At 45.1% G+C, this 17628-nt stretch overlaps 1 protein-coding gene across 1 annotated transcript in view; it reads left to right on the forward strand.

Annotated features, from left to right (window-relative positions):
* GALNT12 (polypeptide N-acetylgalactosaminyltransferase 12) overlaps window positions 1–17628 on the forward strand; it is a 56561-nt gene that overhangs the window by 20287 nt on the left and 18646 nt on the right. Inside the window, exon 2 of the mRNA XM_049896138.1 lies at window positions 11960–12129. Within this exon, the coding sequence (XP_049752095.1) occupies window positions 11960–12129 (170 nt within the window). The remainder of the gene's footprint in view (window positions 1–11959; window positions 12130–17628) is intronic.

Below are 17628 nucleotides of genomic sequence, written 5' to 3' on the forward strand. Positions count from 1 at the left end.
TTGTATTCTGCCTCTGGTAATTCCAAGAATGCACTTTCATCTAGAAGATCCCTTGATTCTTTGTTTTGAGAGCTTGTTGAGGTGATCATGGTCTGTTTCTTTATGTGACTTGGTATTGACTGTTGTCTCCTAGCCATGTGAGTTATTGTATTAGTTTATGTTTGCTTACTGTGTCACAGCTTCTTGCTTTGTTTCATCTTGATATTCCCACATGGGTTGCTTGAGTGGGCTAGCTTGATTATTTTTGCCTTTGGAGCTCTGATGTCCTGTCCCCAGACAGCTAGAGCTGTTATCAGGTCTATCAGTCTAGGCGTCCATTCACTTTTCTTGTATGAATTCAGCTCAGGTGTTCAGGTAGCTCATCAGCAAGTATGTGGTACAGGCTCTGTCCTACAGTCTTAGAGGGGCAGGGGTGATTGGTGTACGTGTCAGTATCTGGTTGCAGCAGGGGATCATGCTCTGAACAAAACAGGGGGTTGAGAACCGACCCCTGAGTGTCCCTGAAGAAAGCATGTCCCTGTTCCCTAGAACACACAGGTGGGTGGGTTCTACAGACGGACCATGGGCACTCAGTGTTTTTGGTTGTAAAGACTGGGAGGTACCAGTTATCCTTGGACCCCTTTCGTGGGTGGCTGGGTGATCTGAGTGGAGCTACCAGCCCTTAGGCCCCTGATGTGGGTAGGTGAGGACCCTGTTTAATAGGCAAAGCAATGTCAACCATTAAACACCCACCTCTCCACTGCACAGCTGAAATGGTTGCAGTCTGCCAACAAGGGCCTGCTTTCCTGAAATAGGCCTACACAGGTCCATGCAGAGGGGAAAGGTACTCAAAGGCCACAGAGCGTTTATGCCTGGGCAGGAGCCGCTTCTGTCCTGAGCTCCCCATTAGTATAGCTGGCAAATTATCTTTTCCCCCAAATGCAAATTTTTTCCTTCTCCAAGGCTGGGAGGATGGCTCAAGGTGCTCAACAGTGCCTATCTCAGGCCCAGGGAATTCAGCCGCTGAAGCCGGCTTGGGGTTGGGGGTCACAGTAAAATATACGCAAGTACTTAGCTTTTCCGAGAGTGCCGTTCTTCTCAGGTTCCAGAGGTGTGAGTAGGCTGTGTGGCTGGCTGCTTCTCCCTGAGGAAATTGCTGCCAAACGCTAGTACCAGCCCGCCACTGCCACTCCAGAAATGGTGCTAGAGGGCTCCCTGCGATTCAGGTCTGGTAACTCCTCTCCGCTTCTGAACCGTCTCTTCCTCTCCCTGTCCCTCTCTTCGTTTTCTAAGCTTGCCTTTGATGCTCAGGGCTCCTAGCTTGTCATAAATATACTCGTTTCCCTTGTTTTTCAGGTCTTTGTTGTAAAGAGGGCTCGCTGGAAGCATGTGTATATTCCACCATCTTGGCTCCGCCGCCATCCTCTGATTTTTAATGAATTTATGTCTTTGTTTCTAAGGTGTGTCTCTCGTAGACAGCATATTGATGGGTACTTTTTTTTTAATCCGTTCTGTGACCATCTGTCTCTTTATGGGTATATTTAAGCCATTTAAGTTCAGTGTGATTGTTGATGAGTGTGAGTTTATTGCTGTCATTTTGTAGTAGTTTTTTGTAGTGCTGACATTTTCTTTGCTCCTCTTACTCTTCTGTGCTGAATTCCTTTTGTTTGTATTTTTTCTTTTTCATTTCTTTTGTTTTTGTAGATTTTGTGTTTACTGAGACTTTATGTTTTTCTTCTTTATTTTGATGAGGTTTGCTAACTTGCTTTGTGGTCACCTTGAAATTTACCCTTTTCTTCCTAAGTTTAAACCAGTCTTTTATTGCTTGATAACACCTTGACTTCCTCTCCATTTGGAAGCTCTATACCTATACTGTTTATTTCCTTTTTTAGTGTTCTGTTCTTCTTGTCTTTTACAGACTGACTTCACCGATTTCCTTTTGTAAATATTTATTTTGCTTTATCCTTGAGAGTTCATTATCTAGGCTGGTATCTGGCTGATGCTGTCTTACATGCTAGATTCAAGTTGTTGTCTGATATTGTTGGTTTTCTAACCAAAGGACTGCCTCTGGTAATTCTTGTAAGTTTGGTCTGGTTTTTGCGTATCCCCTTAATTTCTGTTTATCTGGGAATGTCCTAATTTTGACATCATATTTGAGCAAGGTTTTGCAGGGTATATTATTCTTTGTTGGCAGGTCTTTTCTTTCAGAATTTTATATATGTCATCCCCTTGCCTTCTTGCCTTCACGATTTCTGTCAAGTAATCATAGCTTAGTCTTATTGTTTCCCCTGTGTATGTGACTTTGTGTTTTTCGTGAGCTGCTCTCAGGATTCTTTCTTTATCTTTGGTTTTAGCGAGTGTGATTATGATGTCTTGGTGATTTTTTGGGGGCGGGGGGTCTAGCCTGTACGGGGTTTGTTGAGCTTCTTGGATAGTCAGGTTTTTGTCATTCAGGTTATTAGGAAAGATTTCTCTCAGCAAATCTTCAGTAATCCTGTCTGTGTTTTCCATATTCTCTCCCTGCTCTGGAACTCCAATCACATGCAAATTTTTGCTTTTGATTGTATTCCACATTGTTGTCTGGGTTTCTTCATTTTTCTTCATTCTTTTCTCTGATTTTTCCTCAAAGTGGTATCCAAGGATTTGTCTTCGATTTCACTCATCCTGTCTTGCATTGTTTCAAATTTGTTCCTAAAACCTTTTATTGCACTGTCAGTTTCTGAAATCTTGTTTGTCTTTTGGGTTTCTGATTGCTATTTTTGTACGATTTCTGGTTGTGTATTTATTTTGACATTTTTGTTCCTGTGTTATTTTCCTGATTCCTTCCATTTTTTATCTTTTCAATGATTTTATCTATTTTTTCTCTTATTTTTATCTGATTTTCCTTCATCTGTTGGAGAACCCTGAATATTAGAGTTCTGAATTCCCTATCAGGTAGTTCCAGTACCTTTTCTTCTAGCAGAAGGTCATCTGGTATTTTGGTCACTTTTAAATATGTTTCAATATTTTCTTCTGTCTTCGGGATATTCAGAAATTATTTTCTTCATTTATTGATTGTAGATTCGATTGTTTTGTCCTTTTTTGTTTTATTTGGTGATGCCTGGGCAGGCGGGCTGGGTGTGTTTTGTTTCTTGCTCACCTGTGGGCCCGATACTTCCCACCACCTTGTCCAGGTGGGCAGGCCCAGTCACTCAGCTATTGTACAGCAGGGCAGGTCTAGCAGGGGTGGAGTGGTGGGGTTGGGTAGTTTGCAGCATGAACTGGGGGCGATGGGGTGGGGTTGGAGTGCAGTGCAGGGCGGGGTCCAGGGGACTGCATTGGTACCACTTGGGAGTGTGGCACTTGGCACATAGTACAGATAGGCAGAAGGGAAAGGAGAGGATGTGATATGCAGAGCTAAGTGGGTGGGTGAAAGAAGAGAGAGAACCAAAGACAAAAAAGGTGAAAAAAGAAGTAAAAAGAAAAAGAAAAAAGACGAATAAAATGGAGGCGGGTATGATTTTGCAGGTGGGGACAGGGCAGACCTGGCGAGGCTGTGTCCTGGTGGCTCTGTAGCTGAGCATTGTGGCTTGGCCTGTTGAGAAGCAGCGTGGGTGGCACATGGGGCTAAGTGGACAAGAGAAAAGAGAAGGGGGAAAGAGAAGAAACCAACAATCAAACGAATAAAAGGTAATAAAAAAAATAAAAGCAACACCAAAAATATATGGTGGTGGGGCACCGGCCGTTGGGGGCAGGGCAGAGTCGTGGAGGAGGCGAGCTGATTTCTCTTTCACTGGGTGACAAAGCATGGCCCGCCAGTAAGGGGTGGAGGCAGTACAGGGCCTAGGTGATACGGAGAAGGAAAAGGAGAAGGGGGAAGATAAAGAAAAATAAAAAATATGACGCCAAGGAAGTTAGCCTGTGGGCACAACAGAGACCTGGGGAGGCTGTTTGCCAGAGGCTCTGCAGTTAAACAGTACAGCACAGCCCACCTAGAAGTTGGGGACAGTGCACGGGGCTGGATGGATGGGAGAAAGAAAAGGAAGGAAGGGAGAGAGAGAGAAAAGAACCAATAACAAAAGAAAAACAAACGAACAATAAATAAGATGGCGCTGAGGGAGTCAGTCTTGGCAGCAGAGACCAGGGAGACTGCCTACAGTTACTCTCCAACCAAACTGTTCAGCATGGCCCCTCCAGAAAGGACAGGGATAGTGTACAGTGCTGAATGGGCAGGAGAAAAAAGAGGAAGGAAAGGAGAAAGAAGAAACAGGAAGAAAGAAGGAAAGAAAAAGGGAAAAAAAAAGTACAAAGCAAACAAACCAAAAAAATCACAGCCCATCAAGAAGGGGAGGGCATAGCACACGGGGCTAGCTGGGCGGGAGAAAGGGAGGGAAGGAAGGGAGAGAGAGTAGCAACACCCCCCACAAAAGTACCAAAAACAAACCAGAAAAAAAATAAAAGAACAAAGCAAACCAAAAAAAATCACAGCCCGTCAAGAACGGGAGGGGTTGGCGCACAGGCCTAACTGGGCAGGAGAAAGGAAAGGAAGGAAGGGAAAGAGAGAAGCAACAAAAAAAGGCCAAAAAGAAACACACACACACACACAAAGCACAAAGCAAACAAATCAAAAAATCGGAGCCCATCAAGAAAAGGGAGGGGATGTTACATGGGGTGAGCTGAGTGGGAGATAGGAATGGAAGGAAGGACAAGAGAGAGAAGCAACAAATTAAAAGCCAAAAAAAGAATACCAGAAAACAAACCAAAATATAAACCAACAACAACAAAAAAAAAAATGGCACTGAAGGCGCCAGCCAGTAGGGGCAGGGTGAACCCCGGCTGTAGTGAGTTAATGTCTCTCTGGCCAAGCAACCATAGCCTCTGGGCAAAGCAGTGGAAGCCATGTAGAGAGAAGGATGGGGTATGGGAATGCATGTATCCCTGGTTACTGGGTGCTCTGTCTCCTGTTGGGTGCACCACAAAGTTGCCTTATTGTATTCCCTGTCCACAGTCCTTGGTGGCCAAGCCTCAATGTGGCGAATCCGAGTGGTAGGAAGCTGGTATCTCTCCAGCCAAGCAACCATGGCCCATTGGCAAGTGGCAGAGGCTGTGTAGAGGGAAGAATGTGGGGTGGGAAACTGCGTATCCCTGGTTACTAAGTGCTCTGTCTCCTGCTAGGAGCTCCGTGATGTTGCCTTCCTCTACTCCCTGTCTGAGTTCTTTGGTGGCTGTAGCCCACGATGGCAAATCTGGCCATCTTGGTATGGCTGGTAGGGGACCTCCACTCCATGGCTCTCCTCTTTTTCTTTTTTTTTGTCGGTTTCTTATTCCGTTCAGTACTTAATCGTATTCTTTATTCCTTCATTTGGTACTTAGGGTTCCAGGATTGACATTTGTATCTGTTTTAAGGGTCTTTGCTGCAGAGGGATGTCATGGTGCTTCTGTCTATAACCCCATGTTGGCTCCGCCTCCAGTAGCAATACTTTTTGACTTACCTTTGTATTTCTTCATGCAGCCTTGTTGTGATGTGCCATTGAGTAACTTATTTGACCATTTTTTTCTTCTTGGACATTGATCTTGTTTCCAGCTTTTTGCCATTATAAATAATACTATAAAGAATTTTTTTTTTACAACTAGCCTTCTTGGGGTATCTCTGATTAAGAAATTCTTTGTTGTTGTTAGGTGCTGTCAAGCTGATTTTTGACTCATAGTGACCCCATGTGCCAGAGTAGAATTGTCCGATAGATTTTTCTAGGCTGTAATCTTTTTAATTTTTATTGTGCTTTAAGTGAAAGTTTACAAATCAAGTTGGACTCTCATACAAAAATTTATATATACTCCTAATTGCTCTCTCGCTAATGAGACGGCACACTCCTTCCCTCCACTCTCTTTTCATGTCCATTCAGCCAGCTTCTGACCCCCTCTACCCTCTCATCTCCCCTTCAGACAGGAGATGCCAACATAGCCTCATGTGTCTACTTGATCCAAAAAGCTAATTCATCACCAATATTGTTGTCTATCCCATAGTCCAGTCCAATCCCTGTCTGAAGAGATGGCTTTGGGAATGATTCCTGTCTTGGGCTAACAGAAGGTCTGGGGACCATGACCTCTGGGGTCCTTCTAGTTTGAGTCAGACCATTAAGTCTGGTCTTTTTACGAGAATTTGAGGTCTGCATCCCACTGGTCTCCTGCTCCCTGAGGGGTTCTCTGTTGTGTTCCCTGTCAGGGCAGTCATCAGTTATAGCTGGGCACCATCTAGTGCTTCTGGTCTCAGGCTAATGTAGTCTCTGGTTTATGTGGCCCTTTCTGCCTCTCAGTCTCATAATAACCTTGTGTCTTTGGTGTTCTTCATTCTCCTTTGGTCCAGGTGGGTTGAGACCAATTGATCCATCTTAGATGGCCACTTGCTAGTGTTTAAGAGCCAGATGCCACTTTCCAAAGTGGGTTGCAGAATGTTTTCTTAATAGATTTTTTTATGCCAGTTGACTTAAATGTCCCCTGAAACCATGGTCCCCAGACCCCTGCCCCTGCTAGGCTGGACTTCAAGTGTTCAGTTTATTCCAGAAACTTCTTTGCTTTTGGTTTAGTCCAGTTGTGTTCACCTCCCCTGTATTGTGTGTAGTCTTTCCCTTCACCTAAAATAGTTCTTATCTACTATCTAATTAGTGAATATCCCTCTCCCTCCCTACCTCCCTCCCCCCTGTTGTAACCACCAAAGAATATTTTCTTCTCTGTTTAAACTATTTCTTGAGTTCTTGTAATAGTGGTCTTATACAATATTTGTCCTTTTGCAACTGACTAATTTCACTCAGCATAATGCCTTCCAGATTCTTCCATGTTATGAAATGTTTCACAGGTTCATCATTGTTCTTTATTGATATGTAATATTCCATAATTGATTTATCCGTTCATCCATAGATAGACACCTTAGTTGCTCTAGACTGTAATCTTTACAGGAGCAGATTGTCAGGCCTTTCTCCTGCAGAGCTGCTGGGTGGGTTCGAACCGCCAACCTTTTGTTTAGCAGCCAAGTGCCTAAACATTGCACCACAAGTCTTCTTAAGAAATTTTTAGGTATATGGATATGAGATCCAAGAACAGATACACATTTTAAAGCTCTGGGTACCTGCTGACAAATTGGTACATGCCTTTCTTGTGATTTAGAATAGAGAGCCCACTTAGATATTCTAGAACAGTGGTCTTAGCCCTTTGGTTTTCACAGAGCAGTGAATATACATAAACAAGCACAAAAACCTGAGGAGGGGCTGACATAGGATTTGAAACTCCATCTGGTCAAGCAAAGCTTGGCTGCTTTATTCTCATTATGAAAAGTTCAAACAGTGTTGGGACTCACTGAAAGGTTTGAATCATTAAGAATGAGTATCTCACTCTGGTTATTTTAATTTTGAAAACTAAACTGTCCTTTAGAAATGTCTTTATTTTTAGGTTTCACAGAAAAACATTTTTTTTTCATGTATTATAAACAGTTAATTCTTTCTGAAGCTCTTAGTGGGCTATGACTCGGCCTTACATAGCTTTTTTCCTTTCCTGTCTAGTACTCAGAGTCTTAAGAAATCCAGACACTTATTAGTATTTTTATACACCGGAATATGTGTTTTTACCTTTGCTATTTTATATATGTGTATGTATGTATACATAGGACTTTTTTTTTTTTTTTTTGGTTAAAGTGAGAAAGATGAAATAGAGGAATTTGCTAAGGTCTGCCAAGGTTGAGATAAATATCTATACACCAAAGCAACTTAATGTTTGGGGTAAACCCTTTGCAACATTTAACTTTTTCTCTTTTTTTTATTAAACTCTTTTATTGGAAAAATTCAAGCCTGCAGAAGATTTGCAAGAATAACACAATAAACTCCTGTATATCCTTCACCTTGTTCTGTCCATTATTATTTTGCCCCTTTTACTTTATTTACCCTTCCTGTATTTACTCTTCCCGTATGTACATGTGGAGCCCTGGTGGCGTAGTGGTTGAGAGCTCGGCTGCTAATCAAAAGGTTGGCAGTTCAAATCCACCAGCCGCTCTTTGGAAACCATGTAAGGCAGTTCTGCTTTGTCCCAAAGGGTCTGTATGAGTTGAGATCGACTCAACAGCAACGGGTTTTGGAGCGCTGGTGGTGCAGTGGTTAAGTTCTTGGCTGCTAACCGAAAGGTCCCTACAGAGCCGTCCTACTCTGTCCTAGAGGGTTTCTGTGAGTCAGAATCGACTGGATGGCAATGTTTTTTTATATGTATATTTGTATATTTATTTACTCTTTCTGTACGTATACTATAATACTATAAACATCAGAAAGTAAGATACAGAGATCACGGCCCTTTACCTGTTACTTCAGCATTTGTTTTCTCAGAACAAAGATATTCTCTCATGATACCATGGTGCAGTTATCGAATTCAGGAAATTCACACAATATTGAATTTCTCTGACTATTCCCAAAATATTCTTTATAGCAACTTTTTTCTTCCTGGTCTAGTATTGGGATTTCCCTGTCTCAATAATGTCCTTTAGAGCACCTCTTTTCTTCTTGATCTGCGTGCAGTTTCGTGTCTATTTGGTCTTCTTGAGTCTGGAACAGTTCCTCAGCCTGGGACAGTCTTTCATAGTCTTCCCTGAAATTGAAATTTTGAAGAGTACAAGCCCACTATTTTGTAAAAGGTCTCTCAATTTGGGTCTGTCTCATTTATCTTAGGATTTATTTCAGAGTGTGTATTACCAGAAATTTAGTGGCTTACAACAACAGTAAACATTTATTATTTCATACCATTTCTTGGGTCAGGAATTTATGAGTGGCTTAGCTGGATTGATCTGGCTTGGAGTTCTGTCCTGAGATCACAGTCAAAATGATGACTTTTGTCATCTGAAGGCTTGATTGGGGTTGGAGGATCTCTTTCCAAAATGGCTCGTTCACGTGTTTAGTAGTTTGTGCTGGCCATGGGCAGGAGGCCTCACTTCCTCACCACATGGACTTCTCTATAGGGCTGCTTGAGTATTCCCACAACACGGCAGCAGGCTTTCTGCAGAGCAATCAACCCATGGAGAGAATAAAAAGGAAACTTCTGTGTCTTATGATCTAGTCTCAGAAGTCACATACTTGTCACTCGTGTTGCGTTCTCTTTGTTAGTAATGAGTCATTAAGTCAAACTCACATTCAAGGGGAGGAGAATTAAGCTCCATCTTTTGAAGGCAAGGCTGTGAAAGAATTTCTGGATATATTTTAAAACCACCACACCAGATGAGATCGGAGATATGGACAGGGGCTATGTCCTTATAAGCCATGACTGGAAGTTTGGGTTTCATCTCATGTGAAATGGGAAGCCATAGAAGGGGTTTAAATAAGAGAGTGCCATGGTCACACCTACATTTTAAGTTCCCCTCTGGTTGCTGGATAGTAGATGCTGGGAGACAGTTGGGAGGCACATTGGTCAGGATTCTCGGGTGCAGGCAACAGAAACAGGAACTTAGGAGAAGGATGTTGAGTAGCTTAGAAAGTCACTGGAAAGGCTGGAGAGGCTGAGCTTAGAAGAGCAGCAGGAACAAAAGGCAGGCCACACGGCCAGAACCACATTTATGGATGGTACGATATGCTGGGTTTGCTAAAAATAATCTGGGATCAAGGAGCAGGTGAGGACATAAATGAATCAAGATTAACCATATGTTGAGAATTGTTGAAGATGGGTGAAGGGAGTGTACCCTTATAGTAATCTCTCTACTTTTTATATGTTTGAAATTTTTCATGGTAAAAATTTTTAAAAATCCAAAGAAATAAGGTTGTGCATGCAACAGGCTCTTCCCTGGCTTTTCATGGGGGCAGGGTCCTTCATCATTCCCTAAATGCCACCTCCTCACAGAGGCCCTCCCTGATCACCTGCTGTAAGGTTGCTCACCTTCCCCCTTCCCACTCCCCTCCAGAGTTGCTCACTATTTCATCACCCTACTTTACTTTCTTCGTAGCCCCTATTGCTTTCTGAAATTATTGTTGATTTGTTTGTTTTCTTGACTGTTCTCTCCACTCTTCCTCCCTCTTCCCCTTCCCCAGGATGTAAGCTCCATGAGAGTAAGGACCTGCCTGTGTGGCACATAGCAGATGATCAGGAAACACGTTTGATCCTCATCACTCATGGATTCTGTATTTGTGAATTTGCTGACATTTATTTGTAACCCCAAAATCAGTACTCGCAGTGCTTTGCAGTCATTCACAGAGATGTGCAGAGTGGTGAAAGATGTGAGTTGCCTGATATACTTGTTCCCAACTAAGGTCGAACTTGGTGACACTCTGCCTTCTTGTTTCAGCTCTCATAGCGTAAGCAACTGTCCTTTTCATGGTCTAGTTATGTTTTTCTCATTTTTAATGATTTTTGTTGGTGATTTTGATGTTTAAAATATCTAGTGTTCCTAAGCGTAAAAAGGCGGTGACATACCTTATGGAGAAAATACATGTTAGATAGGTTCGTTCAGAGATGAGTTATAGTGCTATTGGCCATGAGTTCAATATCAGAAAATCAACAATATATGTTATGTAAGTGTCTTTAAGCAGAAATACATGTAAAACAAGGGTATGTATTGATTGATTGATGAAAATGTTGTGACCAGAGGCTCACGGGAATCTAACCCTATATTTTAGGGTTCAGATTTAGGATTTCAATAAGCTCTGTGTTTGCTAATTCAGTGTTTAGGGAGACTTTATAGAACATAACCGCCATGAATAACAAGAACCGAAGGCATTTGGTGACTGACTGATGAGTCAGGGGCCCTGGGGCACAGTCAGCAGTCAATAGTCGTGTTCACCCCTCATCCTGCTAAGTTTCTGCATCTCCAATCCTGTCTTCTGACCTTGCCTTACCTGTCCAGGTAGCCTTGGTTGATCTTCAGCCCTTTGTCCCCTTCTCACATTTCTAGCTGGTCCCTTGGTCCAGCCTTTGGCCAGTGCAGCATTCAAACCCTGATCCTTCTGGTGTCTCCATGGTATCCTTCTTGGGTTCCTGTCCCCCCCGCCATCTTGCTGTCAGCCACTTACAGAATTGAGACCTGTTGATGGTTTCTAGGCACACCCCTCAGTCAAGTCCCATGACACTGAGTTTGACATTGGTCCCTCTAAGGATAGGCTTCTGTGTCAACCAAGGAACTTTCAGTGCAAAGTGACAGAAGACTCTACTAAGTGGAGTGGCTCCTATCACCGCCAACCAGGCCCACCCCGGAGCTGGGCAGGGTCAGCCCACCCTACCCTGTGACTGCCACAGAATGGAGCAGCGGGGGCATTGATATTGGGGAGTTAGTCCATGTCCTCCTGGGAATGCTCATACATTCTAACCTTGATTCTAGTTCATTCACTCAGCACACCACCTCTGTTAAGGGTAGACACTGCTGGATGCTGGAGAGAAGGTAGAGACGCAGTGGTACGTGAAGTAACCAGGGTGCTGGAGTGACACATGCTGGAAGAGAGGTGTGGCGTGGACAAGGTGCTAGAGGGGCTCTAAGGAGCAAGCACCAGCCTGACTCAGGCACCCGGGAAGCTTTACCAGAGGAGAATTGGGTTGAGTTCTTCTTAAAAGAAGCCAGGGAGTTGGCCAACTAGAGAAGGGAAGAAAAGGGCATCCAGGACAAGGGAACAGTCTGAGCAAAGGCCTGACAGTGAGGTTGGAAAGGATGCACAGATAGAAGAGCTATTGGAGAGATGGACTTGACATCTCTCTCCCTCCTGATTCTGCTCAGTTTGTATGGTGCCTAAGTCTGAAAACTGGGTTTGAAGCTGAAAAACAATATCCCACGGTCAAAGCTTCTTGGGTGCATGGTTCGAACATTTCTCAGAGTCTCCAGGTGGGACATGCAGGGCTCAGGATGATTCTCTGGCAGGTTATTTCCAGTTCCCTAGGGGCGGCCTCGAGACCACGGCCCCTGTCCCCTTCCTCACTCCACCCCAGTGCCAGCCTGGGCCCGGTGCACAAGGTCAACAGTAGGTTCTTAATTTCTGAAGTTGTGTCATATTTACAGGTGCATGGAGAAGAAGTACGATTATGAGAATTTGCCAAGAACATCTGTGATCATAGCTTTTTATAATGAAGCCTGGTCAACTCTCCTTCGGACAGTTTACAGTGTCCTCGAGACATCATCAGACATGCTTCTGGAGGAAGTCATCCTTGTCGATGATTACAGTGATAGAGGTAAGGCCCAACATGGACTACTGGAGGAGCTTCTCCCTCTGTGGCGGTGACTGGGAGGTGGAGGGTGACCCAGGAGGAATAGAAGACGCCTGGTGAAGACAGGCTCCCTGTGTCCCCTGTGCCCAGCACTGAGGATAAGCAGACCAGCCCCTGCTCTTGGGGAGCTCAGAGCCTGGTGGGGGACGCAGATGTGATGACCGAGGGCTCTACCACTCATGCTGCAGGAAACAGAGGAGAGGAACTGGCTCCACCTGGTGGTCAGGAAGACTTCACAGAGGCGGTGATGGTTGGCCTTAGTCTCCAAGGTTGGGGAGTTTGCTAGGTGGGAAAGGTTGCAGGGAGGGCATCTCAGGTGGAGGGTACCCAGTGTGGAAAGGCTTGGAGTGCAAAGGTGCATGGGTTGTTTGGATCTGCAGGTAGTTCAAGAAGGATGGAGTGTCAGCTGCCTCTGGGGAGTCAAAAAATGGGGCTAGCATGAGGAGTTTGGACTCTACTCTAAGGGCAGAGAGAGCCAAGGAGGAGTTTTAAACAGGAGGGCAGTTTTCCCCTTTAGAAGGACCCTCCTTGGCTGAAGTGTGGAGAGTGGTGTGCAGGATCGTTTGGTGGAGAGGCCAGGGGCCTGTTGAGGTGGCCCAGGTGTGAGGTGGGCTTGGAGTCAGATGGTGGCAGAGAGGGGCAGGAGAGGTGGGCTCCACAGGGCCTGGAGGCTGGCTGGCTGAGGGGTGTGAGGGAGAGGGAAGCGTGAGGAATACTCTGGCCTTCTGGCCTGGGTCTCCAGGTGAATGGTGGTGCTGTGTTATCTTGTGTTGTATTTCAACAAGTAGAAAGTGCTGTAAAAGAAAAGTGGGAGCAGGAAAGAAAGGGAGTGGAGCCTGGGGACAGGGCCTGTGCTAGTCAGTGAAGGTTGGAAAGGCCCCTCTGACCAAGTGAATTTAAACTAAAGCTAGACTGTCAAGAAGGAGGCAGCCAAATGAAGACCTTGGGGAGAGCATCCCAGGCCAGGGGGCAGCAGGTGCAGAAGCCAGGAGGTGGACCAAGCGTGGTATTCTCCAAGGCAGGGCACCGCCAGTAGGGCGATGATGTAGGAGAAGAGGTTGCAGGGTGGGCAGGGGCAGGTCAAGTAGGGCCTTGGAGGCCATACTAGGGGTTTAGGCTTAAATACAAACCTGGTAGGATGCATCAGGGGACATGATTAGGAGCCCAGTAGGACGGTCTGGGCCAGTTTCAGTGGTCGCTCTGCCTGCTGTGTGGAAAATGACCTGTTTTTTTTTGGGGGGGGGAGGTGGGGTGGTGGGGGAGGTGCTGGGCAAGGATAGAAGCAGGGAGAGGTGTAAGGGGCCACTGTGGTGCCCACGTACTTGGCTTGGGCTGGCGTTAGCAGTGGCGATGGGGTTGTAGGAAATGAGCCAGTAAATATTGGGTGACTGGTTCTAGGGGGCAGCTACGGTTACCCGAGAGGAAATGTCTAGGCTGTAACCACAGGCTGAGCTGGGGGCTTAGTTGCTAGAGCTTGTTTCAAACCAAATTACTACCCCTGGGCCACCCAGAAGGGTAGCAACTCCTGCTTACTGGGCATCTGCTGTCTCAGCACTGCCTGCCCTGTCTGGCTGCAAAGCCCAGCATGTATGTGCACTAGTGGGTGTGTGGAGTCCCTGAATGGTGCAAATGGTTAACACGCCCAGCTGCTAACCGGGAGGTCAGAGGTTTGAGTCAACTGGAAGCACCTCAGAGGAAAGGCCTGGTGATTTGCTTCTGAAAAATCAGTCATTGGAAACCATATGGAGCACAGTTGTCCTCTGACGTACATGAGGTCGCCATGAGTCAGGATCAAACTCAGCAACGACTGGTTTAGGTGTATGTGTTTGTCTGCCATCACAGAGACTCAAAATAACAGGTTTAAACAAGAGAAAAACTGATTTCTCTCTCTCATCACAAATTTGGTGTAAGTGGCCCAGACTAGTGTAGGGGTTCTCTGGTGTTAGGCGAGCTTGGCTCCTTCTGTCTTGTTACTTCACCTTCTCTAGGATGATGTGAGTCTGCTGGTCCATGTTGGTTCTCCACCTCCTGCTCACCCAGGTCAGGGGGAAGGGGTTAAAGTAGAAGAGAGCCTTTCACTACCTGAAAGTTCCCTCACATCCCTTTGAGCAGAACTTGGTCACATGATCACCCTAGCTGCAAGAGAAGCTGGGAAATATAGTCTTTATCCCAGATGGCCATGTGCTCAGCTAAACATCATGGGAAGAGTGGGCTTTCGGGAATAATTGGCAGTTTCCGTGACAGCATATTAACCCTGGCTGGAGTTTGATGCTGGGTGTAGCCTACTGGACACGGAGTTTCGACCCAGCCCAGTTCTCTCATAAATGAATGTGCTGTGGGCTGAGCCTTCCCCTTGTTATGTTGTTGTTGTTGTTAGGTGCCGTCAAGTCGGTTCCAGCTCATAGCGACCCATGCACAACAGAACGAAACACTGCCCCGTCCTGAGCCATCTTTACAATCGTTGTTATGCTTGAGCTCATTGGTGCAGCCACTGTGTCTGTCCACCTCATTGGGGGCCTTCTTCTTTTCCGCTGACGCTATACTTTGCCAAGCATGATGTCCTTCTCCAGGGACTGTCCCTCCTGACAACATGTCCTAAGTATGTAAGACTCAGTGTTGCCATCCTTGCTTCTAAGCAGCGTTCTGGTTGCACTTCTTCTAAGACAGATTTGTTCATTCTTTTGGCAGTCCGTGGTATAGTCAATATTCTTCACCAACACCACAATTCAAAGGCATCAATTCTTCTTCGGTCTTCCTTATTCATTGTCCAGCTTTCACATGCATACGAGGCGATTGAAAATACCGTGGCTTGGGTCAGGTGCACTTTTGTCTTCAAGGTGACATCTTTGCTCTTCAACACTTTGAAGAGGTCCTTTGCAGCAGATTTACCCAATGCAATGTGTGTCTTGATTTCTTGACTGCTGCTTCCATGGCTGTTGATTGTGGATCCAAGTAAAATGAAATCTTGAAAACTTCAGTCTTTTCTCCGTTTATCATGATGTTGCTCATTGGTCTAGTTGTGAGGATTTTTGTTTTTTTTATGTTGAGGTGCAATCCATACTGAAGGCTGTGGTCTTTGATCTTCATCAGTAAGTGCTTCAAGTCCTCTTCACTTTCAGCAAGCGAGGTTGTGTCATCTGCATAATGAAGGTTGTTAATGAGTCTTCCTCCAATCCTGATGCCCCGTTCTTCATATAGTCCAACTTCTTGGATTATTTGCTAAGCATACAGATTGAAGAGGTATGGTGAAAGAATACAAGCCTGATGCACACCTTTCCTGACTTTAAACCAATCAGTATCCCCTTGTTCTGTCCAAGCAACTGCCTCTTGATGTGTGTAAAGGTTCCTCATGAGCACAATTAAGTGTTCTGGAATTCCTGTCCTTCGCAATGTTATCCATAATTTGTTCTGATTCGCACAGTCGAATGCCTTTGCATAGTCAATAAAACACAGGTAAACATCTTTCTGGTATTCTCTGCTTTCAGCCGGGATCTATCTGACATCAGCAATCATATCCCTGGTTCCACATCCTCTCCTGAAACCAGCCTGAATTTCTGGCAGTTCCCTGTCAATGTACTGCTGCAGCTGTTTTTGAATGATCTTCAGCAGAATTTTTTGCTTGCGTGTGATATTAATGATATTGTTCTATAATTTTCACATTCGATTGGATCACCTTTCTTGGGAATAGGCGCAAATATAGATCTCTTCCAGCCAGTTGGCCAGGAAGCTGTCCCCTCGTTACGGTAATGGTAAAAGCAGGAAGATACCCCACTTGCGCTGTCATGGAGCTGAGAAGGTCTGCCCTGCCTCCTCTTTCTTCCCGCCCTTTGTGCAGTGTCAGTCTGAGCTCAGTGAGGGGTGTCAGCCCTCCCACATGCGGACGGCAGTTCAGGCAGACACGAGATCCACGTGAACAGGATCCATGACACGTAGGGATGCTACGTGCCTGTGTTTGTGTGCATCCACTGGGCACCACAGCAAATGAACTCTGCTTCAGAAGTCACCCCCTTAATCCTGCCACCAGTTTACTTGCTTATTTAGAATTGAAAAAAATCAGCCAGTGAGTGTTTTGTATGTGTGTGTGTCTATGTTGTTGTGTGCCGTTGAGTGGATTCCCACTCATAGGGACCCTATAGGACAGAGTAGAATTGCCCCATTGGATTTCCTAGGCTATAATCTTTATTGGAGCAGATTGCCAGCTCTTTTCTCCTATGGAGTGGCTGGTGGGTTCAAATTGCCAACCTTTTGCTTAGCAGCCGAACGCTTAATCATTGTGTCACCAGGGACCCTTGAGTGTCAATAGGAGTGGCATAATTTGGATTGAGACTTGTTTAAATATAATCTAGTATCAGGGCTTTAGCAGAGTTGCTAACTTGCACCAACTTTGACTGTTGGCAGTCATTATCTACGCACAGAGCCCAGTGGCTATGCTGGATGAGGCAGGCTTAAGCCACTTCTCTTGCTAATTCTTGGTATAGTTTTTCTGGGGATTTTAATGAGGGATTTTGTCACAGTCACTAAGCTTCTTAAAAAGTACTTATCCAATTATTCCTTTTTTTTTTTTTTTAACTCCCCATTCCCCCCTCCACCCTCTCGTAACCACTGATCTTTTGTCTCAGCGATTTACCTGTTCTACATATCTTCATATAAGTGGCGTCATACACTATTTGCTCTTTTGTGTCTGGCTTATTCCACTCAGTATGGTGTTCTCAGTGAATGTTTTTTTGAGTGTCAAAGATATTTAGGGAAATGTTTTCACAAACTATGAAGCAATCTAGGACCTTTTCGACAGTTTTTCCCTTCGCTGAGGGGTGAGGACTTGGAGACAAAGCCTGCATTGATGTAGGGAAATTCTCTCGTTTTGCTGCCTCCACCTAACCCGCTGAGGGGTGTGGCTCAGCCTGCAGCCCAGAGTCCTCATGAGGAGAGAGGACTGCTGGGGACCGCCCTGGCTCTGGCACTTTCTTTCAGCGTTTTAGTACTCATTTCCTCGTCTGTAAAGTGGGATAAGCATGTCCTCTTGACAAAGTTTTTTATATTTATTTAATAAAGATGAGAAATTGCACAAGAAAGCTCTGCGAGACAGTGGTAAAGCCTGTGAACTCTGGAGTCAGAGTTCCTGAGTTCAAATCCTGGCTCCCCAGCTTACTTCATCTGTGAACTTGGGCAAGTCGCTTAGCTTCTCTGACCTCAACTTCCTCATCTATAAAATGGGGTAATAGTAACACCTACCTCATAGGATTATGAGGATCAGATAAGTTATATGTAAATCACTTTGCTGTTGTTGTGTGCCATCGAGTTGATTTTAACTCATAGAGACGCTATCAGACAGAGTAGAACTGCCTCACCGAGTTTCCTAGGCTGTAATCTTTATGGGAGCAGAGCTCCAGGTCTTTTCTCCCACAGAGAGATTCGTGGGTTCGAACTGCCAGCCTTTCAGTTAGCAGCCAAGGGCTGTAACCA

Source organism: Elephas maximus, chromosome 9 (genome assembly GCF_024166365.1).
Source record: "Elephas maximus indicus isolate mEleMax1 chromosome 9, mEleMax1 primary haplotype, whole genome shotgun sequence".
Lineage (NCBI taxonomy): Eukaryota > Metazoa > Chordata > Mammalia > Proboscidea > Elephantidae > Elephas > Elephas maximus.